At 41.2% G+C, this 18,508-nt stretch overlaps 1 protein-coding gene across 2 annotated transcripts in view; it reads right to left on the reverse strand.

Annotated features, from left to right (window-relative positions):
- Positions 1-18,508, reverse strand: part of PHF11 (PHD finger protein 11) — a 67,553-nt gene that overhangs the window by 9,478 nt on the left and 39,567 nt on the right. For both annotated transcript variants that reach the window (XM_053283861.1, XM_053283860.1), the window contains exons 5-7: positions 16,370-16,416; positions 14,378-14,442; positions 2,888-2,954 (exon numbers count right to left, since the gene is read on the reverse strand). In XM_053283861.1, the coding sequence (XP_053139836.1) occupies positions 2,888-2,954; positions 14,378-14,442; positions 16,370-16,416 (179 nt within the window). The remainder of the gene's footprint in view (positions 1-2,887; positions 2,955-14,377; positions 14,443-16,369; positions 16,417-18,508) is intronic.

An 18,508-nucleotide genomic window follows, 5' to 3' on the forward strand; every position in this document is an offset into this window, starting at 1 on the left:
TGAAAGGAATGGGACAAGCATAGACAGTTTGTGCACAAGCATGGCCTACACTTCTATGGGTTTGCGGAATATATTGGGGAAAGCTGATCCCAAAGCCTTTTACAGAATTGGTTCATTGTATGCTTCTCAGATGCGACTTCTCCTTAAGAAGACACACACACTGAGATCAAGCCCAGAGTTTTGTACACTTTGGGATAATGCCAGCACCAAGTATAATGGCTCCAAAATTCGGGGGGCTGGGGGTTGACGGGGGGTGGGCAGCTGCAGTATAGACATTGAAAAAAGAAAAAAGCTGAAAGCAATCATAGAATCTTATATGAGGCAGATGCTGAATATTCTTTGGGCTTCCCTTTTTTAAATCCTTTGTTTTGAGGGATTCCTTTGTGACGATGTCCAGTCACATGTTGGTTTCAAATTTTTCTTGGTTGCAATGTTAGCTTTCTATATGAGAATCTTCTCTCAATAAAAAATGTTTTTTAAAAACAGTTGAGTCAGCTTAATGCTAGCTGCTTCACTCACACCAGCACCTGAAAGATACACACACACACACACACACACACACACACACACACACACAGAGGTGAAACTCGGAAAATTAGAATATCATGCAAAAGTCCATTAATTTCAGTAATGCAAATTAAAAGGTGAAACTGATATATGAGACAGACGCATTACATGCAAAGCGAGATAAGTCAAGCCTTAATTTGTTATAATTGTGATGATCATGGCGTACAGCTCATGAAAACCCCAAATCCACAATCCCAGAAAATTAGAATATTACATGGAACCAAGAAGACAAGGATTGAAGAATAGAACAATATCGGACCTCTGAAAAGTATAAGCATGCATATGTATTCAGTACTTGGTTTGGGCCCCTTTTGCAGCAATTACTGCCTCAATGCGGCGTGGCATGGATGCTCTCAGCCTGTGGCACTGCTGAGGTGTTATGGAAGACCAGGATGCTTCATTAGCGGCCTTCAGCTCTTCTGCATTGTTTGGTCTCATGTCTCTCATCCTTCTCTTGGCAATGCCCCATAGATTCTCTATGGGGTCAGGTCAGGCGAGTTTGCTGGCCAATCAAGCACAGTACACTGTATACTTTTCAGAGGTCCGATATAGTTCTATTCTTCAATCCTTGTCTTATTGGTTCCATGTAATATTCTAATTTTCTGGGATTGTGGATTTGGGGTTTTCATGAGCTGTACGCCATGATCATCACAATTATAACAAATTAAGGCTTGACTTATCTCGCTTTGCATGTAATGCTTCTGTCTCATAAATCAGTTTCACCTTTTAATTTGCATTACTGAAATTAATGGACTTTTGCACGATATTCTAATTTTCCGAGTTTCACCTGTACATACATATCCTGCTGGATCAAATACCACTGTTGCCAAATGAAGAGACTAAGGTCCTTTTGAATGCAGTTTCTGACTTGACGTGAGGGCAATACTCCTTACCTTCTCAGAGCCTGGAGACAGTGGTAGGTTTGAGAATATCAGGAGGCAGGGTCAGGTTTGGGGGGGGGGGAATATGCTGTGGCCCCCATGGCAATGGCCTCAATGATGGATAGGTAGGGATGTGTGTTAGAAGAACAATGCTTTCCGCTCTTCCTCTCCCTCAAACACCCTCCCTCTTTGGTAGGAGAGTGTCTGCCTGTTACAGTGAGAGTGAGTAAGGGGTGATGCTAAGCCAATTCTTCCATTTCAGAAGAAGCAGTGCAATGGAGCCAGGGTATGGGATTGTACAGTACAGAGTTCCAAGCCTTTCCCTAAGCTTCCTTTAGTACAAATTGTACTACGTGGGGCATAGGGGAAGGCTTGGTAGTCTGTCTCTCCCTCCCCCCTTACCTGTGAAATTTGATGGCTAGTAGAATAATATCATCTTTAATATGTTTAATGTTTATATTATTCTACTAACTAAAGATATATTCTTTAGTTAGTAGAATAATATAACCTATAAAACAATGGTTGATCCTATGACATGTTGGATTATTCTTTTTAAGAGACAGTAGCAGAAACTAGGCCCAGTTGATATGATGGTGAGGCTCACCCCCAAAATGGGTAGGACTCCTTGAACAATTACCCCAAAGGATATTGGGACTTCTAGATTTGATGAGAAACTACTTCAGAATAGCTCTGAGATATGGATTATGGTATTAATGATACCATATTAATTTAAGATAATGTCTTTTGCATGATGAGCCCCATTGCCTGTTACGATCATCTGGAGAGGTTCATCTCCAGTTGCCGCCAACTCGTCTGGCGGCTACTCAGGAACGGGCTTTCTCCGGTGCTGCCCCTGGACTTTGGAATACACTCCCTGTTGAAATAAGAGCCTCCCCATCTCTGGCATCTTTTAAAAAGGCACTCAAGATATATTTATTCACCCATTCATTCATACTTATTCATATTTATTTATTTATAGTTTCAATATTTTTAATGTGGGGTTTTAAATTATTTTAATGTTAATGATTTTAATGTTAAAATCATTTTAATTGTAAACTGTCCAGAGATGCAGGTTTGGGGTGGTATAGAAATATGTTAAACAAACAAACAAAACAAAAACAATGTCATGTGTCTGTGTGAATGTTTCTAGAGGGAAAGTTTAGTCCCAAAATGCAAACATGACTTTTCATGTATTTATTCAAGTAACCAATTCATGTTACATTTCTATATACCGGAATGATTTCCAGGCACACCTGTATGTCTTAAAATTGTAAGGGGAAGTGGTCTTCACATTATTTATCAATGCAAGAATTAATTACTTGGACTGTCTAAGAAAAGAGAACTACAACCATTTCCTAACTGAAGCCACATTATGCATTAAACAGAGCTACAAATTTGGCTATTAGAAATAGTAACTGTCAGACATAATAAAGTCATACCTTTATGTCGATCGTGTTTTTTCTTGAGAAATTCTAGGGTCTCTTCTGCAACTGTCTCCATATCACTCTGCCAAAAGGGATTTTTAAAAGGTTTGCATGTTTATCAGTCTTTTCAATGGACGAACTGCTATGTCCATATTTTCCATGTGTAACCTCCCACCATACCTTTATCTATTCATTTAACAAATTTTAAACCCATTCCTGTGCAAATATCACTTAATCCCTAGGACTGCACTTTTAAGCTAAATTTCTCTCAAGTGATTCCTGCTTGGTGACAACTAATGGACAAGACAGAATGCTTACCAATATGTCTTGAGTGGCCACCTGTGCCACTTTGGTCATGTTCCTGAATAAAGAAAACTCCAGGAACTTTCTAGAGCCTTGGCTAAGCATCTGGCACTCCTGCTCCCTCTGCAGGGGAAAAGATTTGAATTTCTGCACATGCTTCAAGAGCCAGCCCTAAACACCTTCCTGCTTAATTGGACTAGAACTGGAAAAGGACAGAAGAATGCAACCAAGATGATCAGGGGCCTGGAGCACCCACCTTCCTTATGAGGCTAGGCTACAGCATCAGGGGCTCTTTACTTTGGAAAAGAGGTGACTAAGGGGAGACAGGATAGAGGTCTATAAAAATATGCATGGAGTGGACAGAGAAAACCTTTTCTCCCTCTCTCACAACACTAGAATCAGGGGTCATCTCATGAAACTGAAGGTCGGGATATTTAGGACCGACAACAGGAAGCACTTTTTCACACAGCACATAATTAATCTATGGAATTCTTTCCTATGGGATGCGGTGATGGCCACTAGCTTGGATGGCTTTAAAAGGGGCTTAGACAACTTCATGGAGGACAGGTTTATCAATGGCTACTAGGGATGTGCACAAAACCGGTTTGGCCAAATTCGAACCCAATTCATTTCAAACCTACCTACCAGGGTGGGTCGGTTCTGTTTTGCTCACACCCCACCCCCCTTGGTTCGGTTCAAATTCGAACCCAACTCGAATCGGTTCTAAAAAGGTTCTACATAAGGTATAATGGGGACTTGAACTGGCCCATTATTCACTATGCAGAGTACCTAGGGGCACAAAATGGGTGGTTGGTAGGCACCCAGGGGTCCCCCCGGGAGCCCCAAGCCAGTGGGGTTCATGGTTTAATTTTTATAATTTAAAAAAAAAAGATTTTAGCCTGTTTCAGTGCAATGAACAGTGTGTGACCTTAATTGCTATGACCTTAATTGATGTTCAGTTGCAGTCAGCTGAGTTTCAGAAGGACCAGGATTATCTACTGGGGGTAAAGAGTGTGATCTGGCTGGGAGAGGCCTGGATAGAGCTGTATTGTTGATTCTAGAGGAATACAATCCTAAGTAGGTGCTTGATGAGCAATACTTCTGGTAGGACTCCCGGTTGTACCCCTGGTGATGCTTCTTGGGTCCGATGTGCTGGACTAGATAAAATTGAGGATTGGGAATTTTTCTGCCTTAAATTGGAGCACCCCCCAGGTAGTAGATCAGGCCTATAGGTTCTGGGGAGCATAATGGTGGCATGGCTGGAAATTCTTGTCCCCAAGGATGAGATTGCTGGCCCACTATATTCCTCCTTAATTCCGTCACTACCATATCCATGATCCAGGCTGAAAGGTCCAGGGGAAGCCTTTCCCCATGAAGAGAATGTTAGGGCAGGGAGCAATCCTGAAGAGGAGGGGGTTGGTTTGTGGAGTCCCTTGGTGCTGGGGAATCCCATGAACCTGATGGCTGAAGGGGATATGGTGCTGGAGACACTAAGAGGCAGGCACCATTACTCACAACATCGTGGGAGGTAGAGATGATTGGAAACTGTGAGTCCCAGTTCTTATGCTGGGATTCCTCCTCAATGGGCTATCCTGGACTTCAACAGGGGCCTCCATGGAATCTGTGTCCCATGATCCCAAGGGATCATGGGATGAGGCTTCTGCTGTGGGTGAGGGTTGATGGAGAATCTCAGCTAGGTTGGTGACATCTCCCTCTCACCTAAGTTGGCGACATAGTGGTTGGGCTAGCTGTGCAGCCCTGACTGAGACCTCTCCTTCCTCCTGCTGAGGGTTAGCCATCAAAGAGCCTGTGAGAGATGGGCTGGGGCTCTGGCCTACTGTGTACATGCCTTTGCTGCTGCCACGGATGGGTGGGTATGCTTACTGGTGTTGTCTCTGCCCCTCGTATGCAAGGATGGGTCCTCAGAGAAGCAGGGGGCCTGGTCAGACTGCTTCATAGACCGCAGGAAAAACAAAGACAGAATGAAGAGGAGTGCAAAGGAATCCTTTTTTAAAGAATTAAGGGGAAATCAAATGAAGGATGAGTCCTGAATGAAAATGAGCAGGATCAAGTCTTGACTGATGGGGAAAACAACAAACCTTATGAAGAAAGAAAATAGAGCTTAGGACCACTTTGTGGCCCTATGCATACAGTGGTGTGGGGGAATCGTAACATAAGAAAATGGCCACCTCAATGGGAAGTAGATTAAGATCACAGATAGCCATCAGTTTTCCACATCAACTGGAAAAAAAAACCAGTGGAAGCTGGTATGGGCACCCCCAAAGAATGTGTGTATGAAACATTAAAGCCTTTACAAAAACCTTTCTTGGAAGGATTTTGTTGATAAATACTTCCCTATGGCACTGGCATCATTATGCCTTTCTGGAATTAAGAACCTCCTCAAGAACCTACATATGTCGAATTCTCCGAATTATCTGATTGGAGCATAATCCATCCTTGATTATGTGAAAGGAAATGCCACACTAATGGGAAGTACAAGAAGGAAGTTTCTTTATACCAGCCTATAAAAACATCAGTAACTTAACATTCTGGTGAACCAGGACTGGCATGGCCACCATTGTGCTTACTGAGGATGCAATTGCTATGGATGACTGAGCTCTTGGACAGCATCCTGAGGATGTGAAGAAACTGAAGAAAAGCACACGAAGGAGCCTATCCATAACCTCATGAAGAGTGTAGGTCTGGGATTGTTTGATACTATTGGTACTTGGCATTCAGAAGTATTATTTGAGGGGATGGTTTGAATGAAAACACTGATTGGAAACAGGAGTTAGGTGGCAAAATTTGGAACCATGAAGGAGCAACCTCTTCTGGCCCAGCTCAGTGTATCTGTTGTTTCAAGGAAGCTGTTGCTACCTGAACTGCTACAAGTGATATCCTGTGCTAACCAACAAAAGCAGTCAACCAACATATAATAATGGCAGCTTGATCTTGTGAGAGGCATCTGCAATTAGAGATGCCTCCCTCACCTCTATCTCCATAGTGGATAACGTCTATCTGCTCTAGAGATAGGCGGCCATGACTGACATGGTAAATATCTTTAGGGTTGCTGAGAGTCTGAAAAGCAGCAACCAATACTGCAAGTGTTAACTCCCTACAGCAAAGCAGCTTCTTACAGTGAAGATTTTAAAGTAGAAATTGTTGAGATTCACTGAAGTACAGGTTGAGTATCCTTTATCCAGAATGCTTGGGACCAGAAGTGTTCCAGATTTTTCTGGATTTTGGAATATTTGCATAATGAGATATCTTGGGCATGGGATCCAGAGCGCCAAAACAGACACCAACGGAGCAGGCACCAAACTGAGCAGGGAGTGAAGGAGGGGGGCTTTCCCTTTTCCCACTAGTGCCAAAGTGAGAGCATCAAAAACATTAAAAAGCTTCACTATAAAAACAGAGCCGCAACTAGAGAGAATTACAGACAAAACCCCTCTCACTAACAGCCTTCTGAAATAAGTAAGTTTTGACTGCATGTTTAAAAGCAGCAAAATTGGGAATCTCCAAGTGAGCTGAAGTGTTTTGTTTTGTTTTTTTGTTATGGCGTGGTGTTATGGCGAGTTTGGAGCATTCCAGATTTTGGATGTCTAGATAAGGGATGCTCAACCTGTAGACCAAAACAAGGGGGAAGAGAGAGACAGACATTGACATCCCATAATTTCTAGGACTGGATAAAGGCCTCCATCAGGACAGTAAAATAATGTCAGTAGAGCCCAATGAGACATTGCAATGATGGGATCTCCTCATCTGTTCCTTTTTGGAAAAGGTTGGAAATCTATTGCTGCAAGTAAATAGTAAAGCTAGTACTGCAATATAATCCAAGAAAGTCAGGAAACTCCATGGTGCAGCCCAGAATAATTATATCGAGAATCAAACTGTCTCATTTAATGCCTTTCTGCAAAGAGGCAGAGTTTGGTTTCAGATGGCGCAACAGAGAGGGATAGGTGCAGGGGAAGGAAGTGTTTCCCATGTTCTTCGATCTTGAAGTGAATTGCTTAGGTTCAGATCACTGATAGCACTTTCTAGAATTGTATGGCTATACTTTTTGAAGTAATTTTGGTCAATCAGGAAACAGAAGTGAGACTGATAATGAGAATTCTGGGATCAAGAATGATATCTATTTAGGCCTGGGAGGCTGCAAGGTAACCCGCAGGAACTGACTATGGGCTTCACGTTTAAAGCTATCCAAGGTGTCATCATCTGGGTAGTGAATGTCAGAGGGGAGATATTCTATATGAGATCTAGATGCAAAGGTCAAAATACAGCCTGGAATAGTTTTGGAGCAACAGTTGGCCAATGGTCAGCCAATTGACCAATTGACTTGGTCAATGCCCAAGTCTAAAATGAAGCTTTTTGTTTAGCAAACTATTGGACTACTTGGGGTGGGTTTTTATGGTGTGTGTGTGTGTGTGTGTGTGTGTGTTCCCCCAGGAAGTGATGAAAAGGGAGATATCTTCTCCCAGAGATAAACACACATTACCTGGTAATTAGAAATTATCAGTGAAAGTAACAGTTGAGTAGAACGTTCTACCCTTGATAGCAAGGTTTATGCCTTCCATTCAGTAGGGGCAGAATAGGGTTCTGGTTACATTTGCCTTAGGAAGCTTCCATAACCAATGATTCAGGAGTGGGGAGTGTTGAAAAATACAGCCTTTTTACTGAACCCCACACATATTTTCAAGCCTCAGAGGTTGGCCTGCTGAAAGATGGGTTGTGCCAGGTGTCTGTAAGAAGGCTGACAGCATTGGAAGGGTTCAGCATGTCTCCCAATAAAACAAAAGGCAGGATCATTTAGAGGAGGAGCAGACTGTTGGGTTTCCAAGCCCAGTGACTGAGTTATTCTGGTGGCCTGTTCTGAATAGGGTTGGGAGGACTTCATTGGGGAAAAGCAAGTTTGGAGTCTTCCATAACCTGATTGGATGAAGCTTCTGGAGCTCAGTTAGAGAGCTCTGGAGCATATTCTTCTGCATTCCCATCAAAGTAAGAATCCAAAGTCTGATTGAAAATGCAATCAGTCCACTTGAGTGAAGAGGCTGGCTATGCTAAAGCATAAAGTGGAAGCACAAGTGGAGGGTCAAGAATTAGGGCCCATCACACTCTCAGAGTGACAGTCCTGATGGTTGATCCAAAAGTTTACCCCAAAATGTACCCCTGCAAATTGAACAAAGAGGCACCTTTTAAAGTGATGGCTATCTTCTGTTTAGCAGAAGGAGAGCAACTGTCCCTACTCAGTCAAGCAGAGCATCTCTCCTAGTAGCTGTTGCTGATGTCTCCCTTGAGTTTCTTTTTAGATTGTGGGCCCCTTTGGGACAGGAACCATCTTCTTTTTTGCTATGTAAATTGCTTTGAGATTTTGTTATTGTTGAAAAATGCATATACATTTTCATAATAAAGAGAAGCCCAACAAAAGGTGTGACAGAAGACATTTTATGTGGAAGGACCAAAACTGTAAGTTTGGGGCAGTGAAAGCCTTGGAGGCTGCTGAAGTTCCTGGACCAGGGCTAGTATCTCATGCAGTGTAATAACCACTGAGCTCCCTGAAAACAGTGAAGCAGGTTGACCTAATAACATGGCATTTGGATGAGAGTAAGGGTATCAAGATGGAGGCCTTGGAAGACGGTAGCTATATTGTGAATGCCTTTCAGACAGAGGAAAGGTAGAATAGAGCTCTCTCAGTCAAGAGTAAGAATCCCAGTGTGGGGACCTAGCTGCTAGAATACGAGTATTTGCTCCAGTCAAAGTCATAAGCATCATGACTGTCCTGCTGGTTGCTTGAGAAGCCTACAAGTATGAGGCTGGGTGGTGAATTAGGACAAAGTCTTCCCAGGGATCACGTTCTTAATCAGAGTGGCAGCCATGATGGCTTGACTGGAATGCTGATCCCTAAATATATGTAGCGCTTTGCTGGCAACAGAGACAGTCTTGTGGAACAGAATAAGAGGCCTCTGCAGAGCAGAAGAGGAGCAGTCTTGGGAAGCAGAAGAGTTGGTATCTTTTATCTCCCTTTCAGAAGAGGGAGGTGTTCTAGGAAAGCAGGGCAGCTACCCAAGTCTGCTGATGACAGACTCAAGTCAAGCACAGAAAACAGAATGGGTTGGAGTCAGAGACAGTTCAACAAAGAATATATTTTCTCAGTGCGGGATGACAGTGCTGAATCTGGTGAGGATTCCCCTTTACAAGCAAAGGGGAATCTTTGAAAAGGTTTCTAAAGGGCGGCTGGAGGCAATGAGAGGATACCTTTAAGAGTAAATGTAAGGGGCTTACTGGTCCAGCAGCCGCCACAGTAGTAGCCATTGATAGATTTAGCTAAGCCCTTCTTAAAGCATCATCCAGGCTGGTGGCAGCCTGGCAGAGAATTCCATAGATTAATCATGCACTGTGTGAAAAAGTACTTCCTGTTGTTGGTCCTAAATTTCCTGGCCATCAGTTTCATGGGAGAGAGGGAGATATATTTTCTCTCTGTTCAGTTTTTCTACTCCATTCATAATGTTATAAACCTCTACTATGTCTCCCCATAGTTACCTCTTTTCTAAACTAAAAAGCCTCAGATACTGTAGCCTTGCCTCATAAGGAAGGTGCTCCAGGCCTCTGATCATCTTGGTTGTCGTCTTCTGCACCTTAAGAACATAAGAACAGCCCTGCTTGCTCAGGCCCAAGGTCTATCTAGTTCAGCATCCTGTTTCACGAAGTGGCCCACCAGATGCCTCTGGGGAGCCCACAGGCAAGAGGTATGTGCATGCCTTTTCTCCTGGTTTTGCTCCACTGCAACTGGTATTGAAAGGTATCATGCCTCTGAGGCTGGAGGTGGCCCACAGCCACCAGACCAGTAGCCATGAATTTGTCTAAGCCCCCTTTAAAACCATCCAAGCTGGTGGCCATCACTAAATCCCATGGCAGAGAATTCCATAGATTAATTATGTGCACTGTGAAAAAGCTTTACATGAGAAAAATGCAAAAGTACATTTTGAGAGCTGTACTGGCTGTCCCTAGATGTGCCCCCACGGTGGCTCTAAGAAGAGAGGTCGGAATGGTTAGGCTTCAGACATGCTTATGGAGAGTCATTATTCTTTACTGGCTAAAAAATTATTTTTTGCGGTAGGGCTTGGTTGCTTTTATAAAACAGGATTCTTTTAAATTTAGATAGCATACTGAGGCCACTGACAAGCTGGCCCACTGTGGATATTCATTAGAGGTCATACAGGAGCTGGGTTACGACAGAGCTCGTATCCAAATTATTCAACGCTTAATGCATATGGAGCTGCAATATGAAATTTCCCAGATATCCAAAAGACTGTTCTTGGGTGACCAACTGAGTGGATTCAATTTGTCCCCCTATCTTCGGGTAGTTACGATTCCTGAATATAGACGAGCCATGACGCTGGCCAGGTTAGATGTTCTTCCGTCTGCAGTCCTGTTTGGCAGATATGCAGGAATTCCTTTGGCAAATCGCGTATGTCCTTGTGACATGGGCTGTGTTGAAACAATAGCACATGCCTTTTTACACTGTAATTTTAATATAGAAGCCGGAGGAAAGCTACTTTCTCCCCTTTTGGTAAATCTTAATGGAAGAGAAGATGATGCCTTATTGAGGTTTTTATTCTCTTTATGTGATTAAGATAAAGTTAGAACTGTGGCAAAATACTGTTATATTCTCTGCAAAACGCATTCTAATGTTTAGTTCATGTCTGAAATGTCTGTATTTGTAAAACTGCTGGTCAATGACTGAATAAATATTATGTATGTATGCATTGTGAAAAAGTACTTCCTCTTGTCGGTCCTAAATTTCTTGGCCTTCAGTTTCATGGGAGGACCCCTGGTTCTAGTGTTGTGAGAGAAGGAAAAAAAATTCTCTCTGTCCACTCTCTCCACTCCATGCATACTTTTATAGACCTCTATCATGTCTCCCCTTAGTCGCCTCTTTTCCAAAGTAAGGAGCTCCAGATGCTGTAGCCTAGCCTACAATATCCTTCTTAAGATATGGTGTACACAGTACTCCAGATGTGGCCGCACCATAGATTTGTATAAGGGCAATATAATATTCACATTTTTATTTTCAACCCCCTTCCTAATGATCCCTAGCATGGAATTGGCCTTTTTCACTACTGCCATGCACTGAATTGACCAAGATCTCCCTCCTGGTCAGTCACCAACAGCTCAGATCCCATCAGCGTATATGTGAAGTTGGAATTTTTTGCCACAATATGCATCACTTTACACTTGCTTACACTGAACTGCATTTGTCATTTTTTCACCCACTCCCCCAGTTTGGAGAGATCTTTTTGGAGCTCCTCAGAATCTGTTGTGGATTTCACTACCCTAAATGAGGGTAAATGCAAATGAGGACACTTTGCTGCTTACCCTAACTTCTAGATTATTTATGAACAGGTTAAAGAGCACTGGTCCCAGTACCGATCCCTGGGGGACCCCGCTTCCTACTTCCCTCCATTGTGAAAATTGTCCATTTAATCCTACCCCGTTTCCCGTCCTTCAACCAGTTACCTTTTCCAGGTCTACAAAGTCCTTCTTAAGATACGGTGACTAGAACTGTACACAATACTCCAAATGTGGCCGCACCACAGATTTGTATAAGGGAACTATGATATTAGCATTTTTATTTTCAATTCCCCTCCCAATGATCCCTACCATAGAATGTGCCTTTTTCATAGCTTGCAGTGCACTGAGTTGACACTTTCAATGGGCTGTCCACCACGACCCCAAGATCGAATCAGTCACTGACAACTCATACCCGATCAGTGTATATGTTAAGTTGGAGTTTTTTTGCCACAAAATGCATCACTTTACACTTGCTTACACTGAACTGCATTTGCCATTTTGTTGCCCACTCCCCCAATTTCAGAGATCCTTTTGGAGCTCCTCACAATCTGCTTTGGATTTCACTGCCCTAAATAGTTTGGTGTCATTTACAAATTTGGCCTCTTCGCTGTTTATCCCAACTTCTTGATCATTTATGAATAAGTTAAATAGCAAGAGGAATAGCTATCCCAAAAATACAGAATAAAATACGGAAGAAAAGCATATTGCTCAAAATGCGTCAGGCAAGATTGAATAAACTGATTATCAATTCAGTCAGCTCCTTTGGGATATAATTACATTTTATGTAAACTACAGTGGGGATAATTTTACTCTGAAAGTTTGGAACAGAAATCAAATTAATAATAGTAATAATTACAGACTGTAACTGCCAGAGTTCTTTTCCAAAATCTCTGTTTGGATGAATCTGAACCAAATGCCATGTCATTAAGTCTTGTCTCTCCTAGAGCTGGATACTTTACCACCACGGCTGCCTATTGCATTTTTAAAATTATGTCCACTATGCTATAGGTGCACAAGACTACTGAAGAAATAACCGAACAAAGTATCTTGGTGCACAACCCAACTATATGAAAAACTACAAAGGAAAAGAGGGGTGGGGGTGGGGAAGACTCCCTAGGTAAGGAGGGAAAAAAGAGATTGCTGAAGCTAATTACCTCAGAACAAGTCTACAAAATTACTGCTGTCATAGCAGCCATAGTACAACTGAAGAGGCATGCACCTGCTCTGCCCCTTGAGGCAAGCAGACGGAGTCAAATATGAGCCCTCAGAGCAGAAGCACGAGCTCCTTGGTTCCAGAATGTTCATGTCATTTGTTTTGCACAGGCTCAAAACCCATAATTAGGAGTGCACAAAGACCATGAAAGAGGAAAGGTAGGGTGCTAGTTTTAAACAGATCTCTCTGTTCACTGTTTTAACACATGATGTGCAGACTTCTGCTGCAAAAGGACACTTACTTATGAAGTAAATATTTCAGTGTCCAGAAAAAAATTATTGTAGAATTGAAGCTTATTCAGTCCATAGTCTAATGGAGCTGCAACACTTTTGCTCAACTTAATACAATGAACGAAGCATCTATAGTACAAAATAAATTGCTTGGATGTCAATCTTCCCTCCAAGAAATCTCAGAAATTGTAGTTTTGTGTGACAATACTGTCACTTGAAGAGATTCTCAGACTTGCAGAAATATAACTCTCAGTATATTTTGGGCATAAAGCTTGTTTGATGTTTAAAACACACTTGGACTTGATGGAGCTTATGATAAGGTGGTAACAACACTAGAGAATTTTGCCAAAGACCACTGGATAAGCTGCACAGGAGACCCGAGTAGTAGTGATAAGACTAGGCCCATGTAGAAGTAAGAAACAGCGTCTCTTAAACAGATTTCTTATTTTTGATACATTTTGAAAAATATATCAGTTGATATAGTATGAGCAAGTAGGGCAGAAGCTCCTTCTGTGAAGCAGAAGAATCGGGTGATGGCTGATGAAGGAGGAGGCTGGGTTTTCTGTAGCTCTCAGCCATGGAAAGTTTGATACAGAGCGATTAGAACAGAACAAGCACATTACATGCAAGCATGATCCAGATGGGACTTCTATTAAAGTAAAACAGCAACCTGGGGGTTTGGAGTGGAGAAGCAGAGGGGTAATTAATCCCACCCCCAGTGCTGCAATCCTCCTGAGGGAGCTAGGGCAGAAAATGGCATATGGCCAAAAAAAATAAAAAATTAAAATGTGGGTGTTACGGACACATATTCATATACCAGCCACATCTTCTGAAGCTGCTTTGGCATAATAGCCATCAGGCTTTGTAAAATGCATTTGTATACAATGTGCAGTTTCACCCTTAGGTGTGGAACTTTGGCTAATCTTTCTTTAGATTATAGAAGAACATGGAGGCAATTCTGAGAATCTTAAGTGCTTTATAGATTTATATAATTCTATATATTTTGAAATAAATCTTTCAAAAAAATCAAACATTGGAAATACAGAACTTCACGGAAGAAACTGTGTATATACAACTTTTTATTGCTTACTACCTTTTATTTCCAAAGATTCAGAACCTAGCAGACTAGGTTTAGCACCAACCTTTAGCACCAAGTAAAATGCTGCATAATAGTAGTGATAGATTTACACCATAAACCAACATGACCCAAAAATAAATCAACCAGTAAAAAGACCTAATTCGATACCCTAAGAATTCTGCTTTGCAAGACTTTTCACATAGGTCATGTATTCCATGTAGTTAAGAAACTGAGAACATGGTCTCTTAAATAACTGATCAGTACATAAGTAAGAAGTTCCTTATTGATGTACTCATACAATGAAATAGAGCAATTGTTTAGCTCTATATTACCATTTTCTTTCTAGTAGAGGAAGGTTTCATTACGATTGAGGGCCTTTCCCTCTTACTGTCTTCATCTAGAAATCAAAGTCAACAAGTAATAATGTGATTATATTATACTGTATAAGACCAGTTCTTATAATACTTCAGTAAGTTAGTGAGAAACATTCTATAAAAACAAACTAGAACCCCACTTCCCATTTTTCAGGTCATCCAACCGCAGCAACTTAAAGTAACTTCTAACTAACAGAACATGCTAAAATAACTTCCTTTATGTGTCTCTTAATGTAAGAGCTACAGTAACAGGAACTCTATGAGAGCCATCTACTGAACCCACATTATGAATGAGATTTGGGGGCGTTTTCACATATTACAGAATCTCTCTTTTCCTTCTCATCTGCATCAAATTACATATGTATTTGCAAAAGTTGGATATCCATTTTTGCAGCTCAATGTATCTCTTAATGCTTGCAAGTACTACTTCTTAAATCTCAGTTGAATTGTTATTGCAAACTAGAATGTCCATCTACATCCCTTCACTTTGCCTGCATTCTTAGGAAGTATGTCAAGAATTTTATGTAATGCATTTACTCTCACTCACAAAACTTTTTAAAAAAAGAGTCTTGATAGTACCCTTTTAAATTGCACGCTACATCCACACTGAGACTGTCTCTGATGTTTCAGTCATGAAGCAAGTACCTAAAACTCTTCCGAGACATATTTTAACATTTTGCTTCAATGTTGAAAGAGTAACAACAACAACAACATCAACCAAAAATGGACCACATCAGAATGAATTGGTATAAAGTGCTATCCAAAACTAGAGTGGGCCCAGAGACGAGATTTTAAAATGCCCCCCCCCTTCACTGAAGCTCAGCTCGGTTTTGTAAATTGTGGACAATGCAAGTCATTTAATGGTACTAGAGAAAGACATGCTGTTCTGGTAGCTCCAGGTCTTAACACTCACATCAGTTTTGGAGGATTTCACATCAATTTTGTCTGGGGGCCCTCCAAGGCAGTGGGCCCCCAGACAACTGTCTCCCCTTGCCCTATTATAGTTACTCCCCTGCATCACGCTATAGAACAGGGTTAGAATTCCAACATCAGAGCATGACTGTAGCTTTTTCAGGGATTGGGAAGCAGAACAAGAATGATCAAAGATGTTTTACCATGGCTTCAGAGAGACAGCGGGCAGGAACAGCAGACCCACTCACAGGCATTTTGTCTGTCTGCATTAGAAAAACTCAGCCATTTTTGTGTGTCTCAAGCAGAATCTGGTCATTTTAGTTGCACTTTGGTTGTGAACACTCAGAAGCTGTCTATGCTTGAAAAGTACTCAGAGAACCGGAAATGATTTGCAAGATACTAGCTATAGCAGAGGATGTGGTATTCTGAAGAGCTGAACAGAGACAATATGTTGTTTGCCTGAGATTTGCTAGGCCCCCAATGAGAGGCCACAAATGAAAACTTTCATGCTGAATGTATAATGGAGTAGCCAGTACTGGCGCAGATCCACCATATCTGGGCCTTACATTCAGCAAATCTGGGTCTGACAAGTTTCAGTGGTTCTAAGGGGCAAACGTACCCAGGATTTCAAGGTACCACAAAGCATCATTTATACAGTTGGTATATAGTCATATTATATAGTTGGATAGACGGTTTTCAGAATAATACACACAAAATTCTATGCATCTATCAGCCAAAGTAACTGGACCATGGAGAACAATGTAAATCAGGAAGTGCATAAAACTTGAATACAATGCCAGAGATAAAGTGAGCAAAAGACCCCTTTCCTTTAAAGTAGTTGTGGTTAAAATAGCCTCTACCTCAGGGAAAGATTGCTAGGGAAGTCTATATTGCTGGCAACTGCCATGGTCATGGAAGACAGGCAGCAAAGACTGCAGCTATGGCTTTATTCCCCTAAATGTTTTCATTTGTGGTGTTTCAGATCTAATGCAGAAGTAGAAATAAATGTAAAAAACCAGGTCATGAGAAGAAACTTACCATAAAGGCTAGTCTTCTTGAATGGGTCATGATTTGGGCAGAAAACTCTATAACGCATTGGAGAAATGATGAGAGAAAAGGAATGGCATTAATACGGAGGTAACTGTATACATTGTTAGTAAAACAAATACAGGCAGTAATATAATATAGCCAGCAATGGAAAAAGTATTTGATGCAGGAAGAACAAACTCTTAGTGATAGATTACTGAGCCATCTGCTCATTCTTTTGAATGAATTCAGTTTGGAAGGAAGGAGTTTTAAAAACCCATTTCAGTTAGGCAAGTTTCCATAGATCACAATCACAGTTTCCATAAATCATTCATTCATTGTATGCTTCTGGTTTTATGTTGAATTAGCTAGTAATACAATCCTAGGGCATTTTATTATTAGCTATCCTTTCCAGTATTGCTTTATTAATATATATTTTTAAACTGTGTTCATTGAGTTTTGTAGATATATCAGAAACCATACAAAACACAAGAATGAGTTCACAGAAACAAAAAAAGAACACATTAGTTTTTTAAAAAAAATCACCATTACTAATAAAATTATGCTGATTTCACTGTATCATTTTCTCCTCCAGAGTCTCTAAAAAACATTAGGAATCATACATTTCTTTGATCAGTTGTAGAGCCTGTGTATCACCAATTATATTGGGGATATAATTCTCAAGATAAACAAAATGCTATGTCTCTTATCTTATCTAGTTTTTTATGAAGAGAAGGCTCTATCATATTTTTACCAAACTATGTTAAATGCAAGAAAGAGGGTAGAAAGCACTATATCTTATAGTGAGAGGCAGAAGTTTCAGCAACATGGACCTGGAGAGAAGATCACCGAATCATAGAACTCTAAATAGTTGGAAAGGACTTCCAGTGAAGGAAAGCCCAGCACTGCATGAAGCAGAGTGCTCAATTGTTAAACAGCTCTTATAGTTAGGCAATTCTTCCTACCTAGTCTAAATCTGCTTCCTTGCAATTGAAACACATTGGTTCTAGCCCAGCCTCAGGAGAAACAAAGAACAAGTTCGCTCCTCCTTCTGACAGTCCTACATTACTTGGACTGCTGTTATATCAGTCTTGAATGAATAGCTTTATTACGATCATTGATCAGATGTACATACAAACAAATAATACTTAATTCTGATAAGAATTCAATCATGCAAAGCACACCAACACAAAAGCCTCTTGTAGCATCATCTAGAAAGTAGGGCTAGAAGTTAGCTGTTGGCAGATCTTAATAGCAGCCACACAAAATTTGGCAACATTGTAGGTGATAAAAGGTTCCTTATCTACAAGGAGGAGTGTGGCATAAAATTCAGCAATTCGGCTGGGAAAATGTGATAGCAGGAGAGAAATAAAACTATGCTATCATTATAAAAAGGGCAAAACAACAGCACATGGTGGTCAGATTTGACCAAACCTGAGCCACTAGGGCAAATCCAACTATCCAAAGGAATTTTCAAAAACCTCCCAGATAAAACTGCTGATGGTAAGCCATCATATCTTGCTCTGAGAAACACCCTGTGATGGCTTGGTAGAGAAAGTGACAGTAGGTAGCTAGCAGGTTCCCAGTTAAAGTCACCAAGGCTTCTAATCTCCAAAACAGAGGTTAAATCATTCTGGTGTTCAATGTCCAAGATCCTCTGTTTGAGGATTTCCTTGTCGTGATTGTAATCTAATAATCACAAATATTCAGTAAAACAACCAAGTGATGACAATTTGCCCAATAGTGCTTTGTTCAGGTGGATTGAAAACTATCGGCCAGCATAAGAGGCATCAGCCCTAGAGGGAAGAAATAGATCTGGAGCCAATAATTGAGGATTAAAATCCATGTTTTTGTTTCTACCCTCTGTAGGCCCGTTTCCAACATCAACATTGCACTGGAAATACATTGAGGGCCCTCAAATACTGCTCTAATAAACTTAGATTGGATGATCTCCAATGGCCTATAATTAGGGTAGGGGCCCAACTGTGCACCATATGAGAGCTGGGCCAATGATTTAGCAGCACCAGCTTTAACGCTGCAGGGATAACCTCTCCAACTTTGGAATGAATCATAATGTTGCTGATGCACTCCTCTGTGCCTACTGGGCAACGTAGTCCACGTGGGCCAGTGGCATGAAAAAATACACCCAAA

The sequence above is a fragment of the Hemicordylus capensis genome, chromosome 1 (assembly GCF_027244095.1).
Source record: "Hemicordylus capensis ecotype Gifberg chromosome 1, rHemCap1.1.pri, whole genome shotgun sequence".
Taxonomy (NCBI): Eukaryota; Metazoa; Chordata; class Lepidosauria; order Squamata; family Cordylidae; genus Hemicordylus; species Hemicordylus capensis.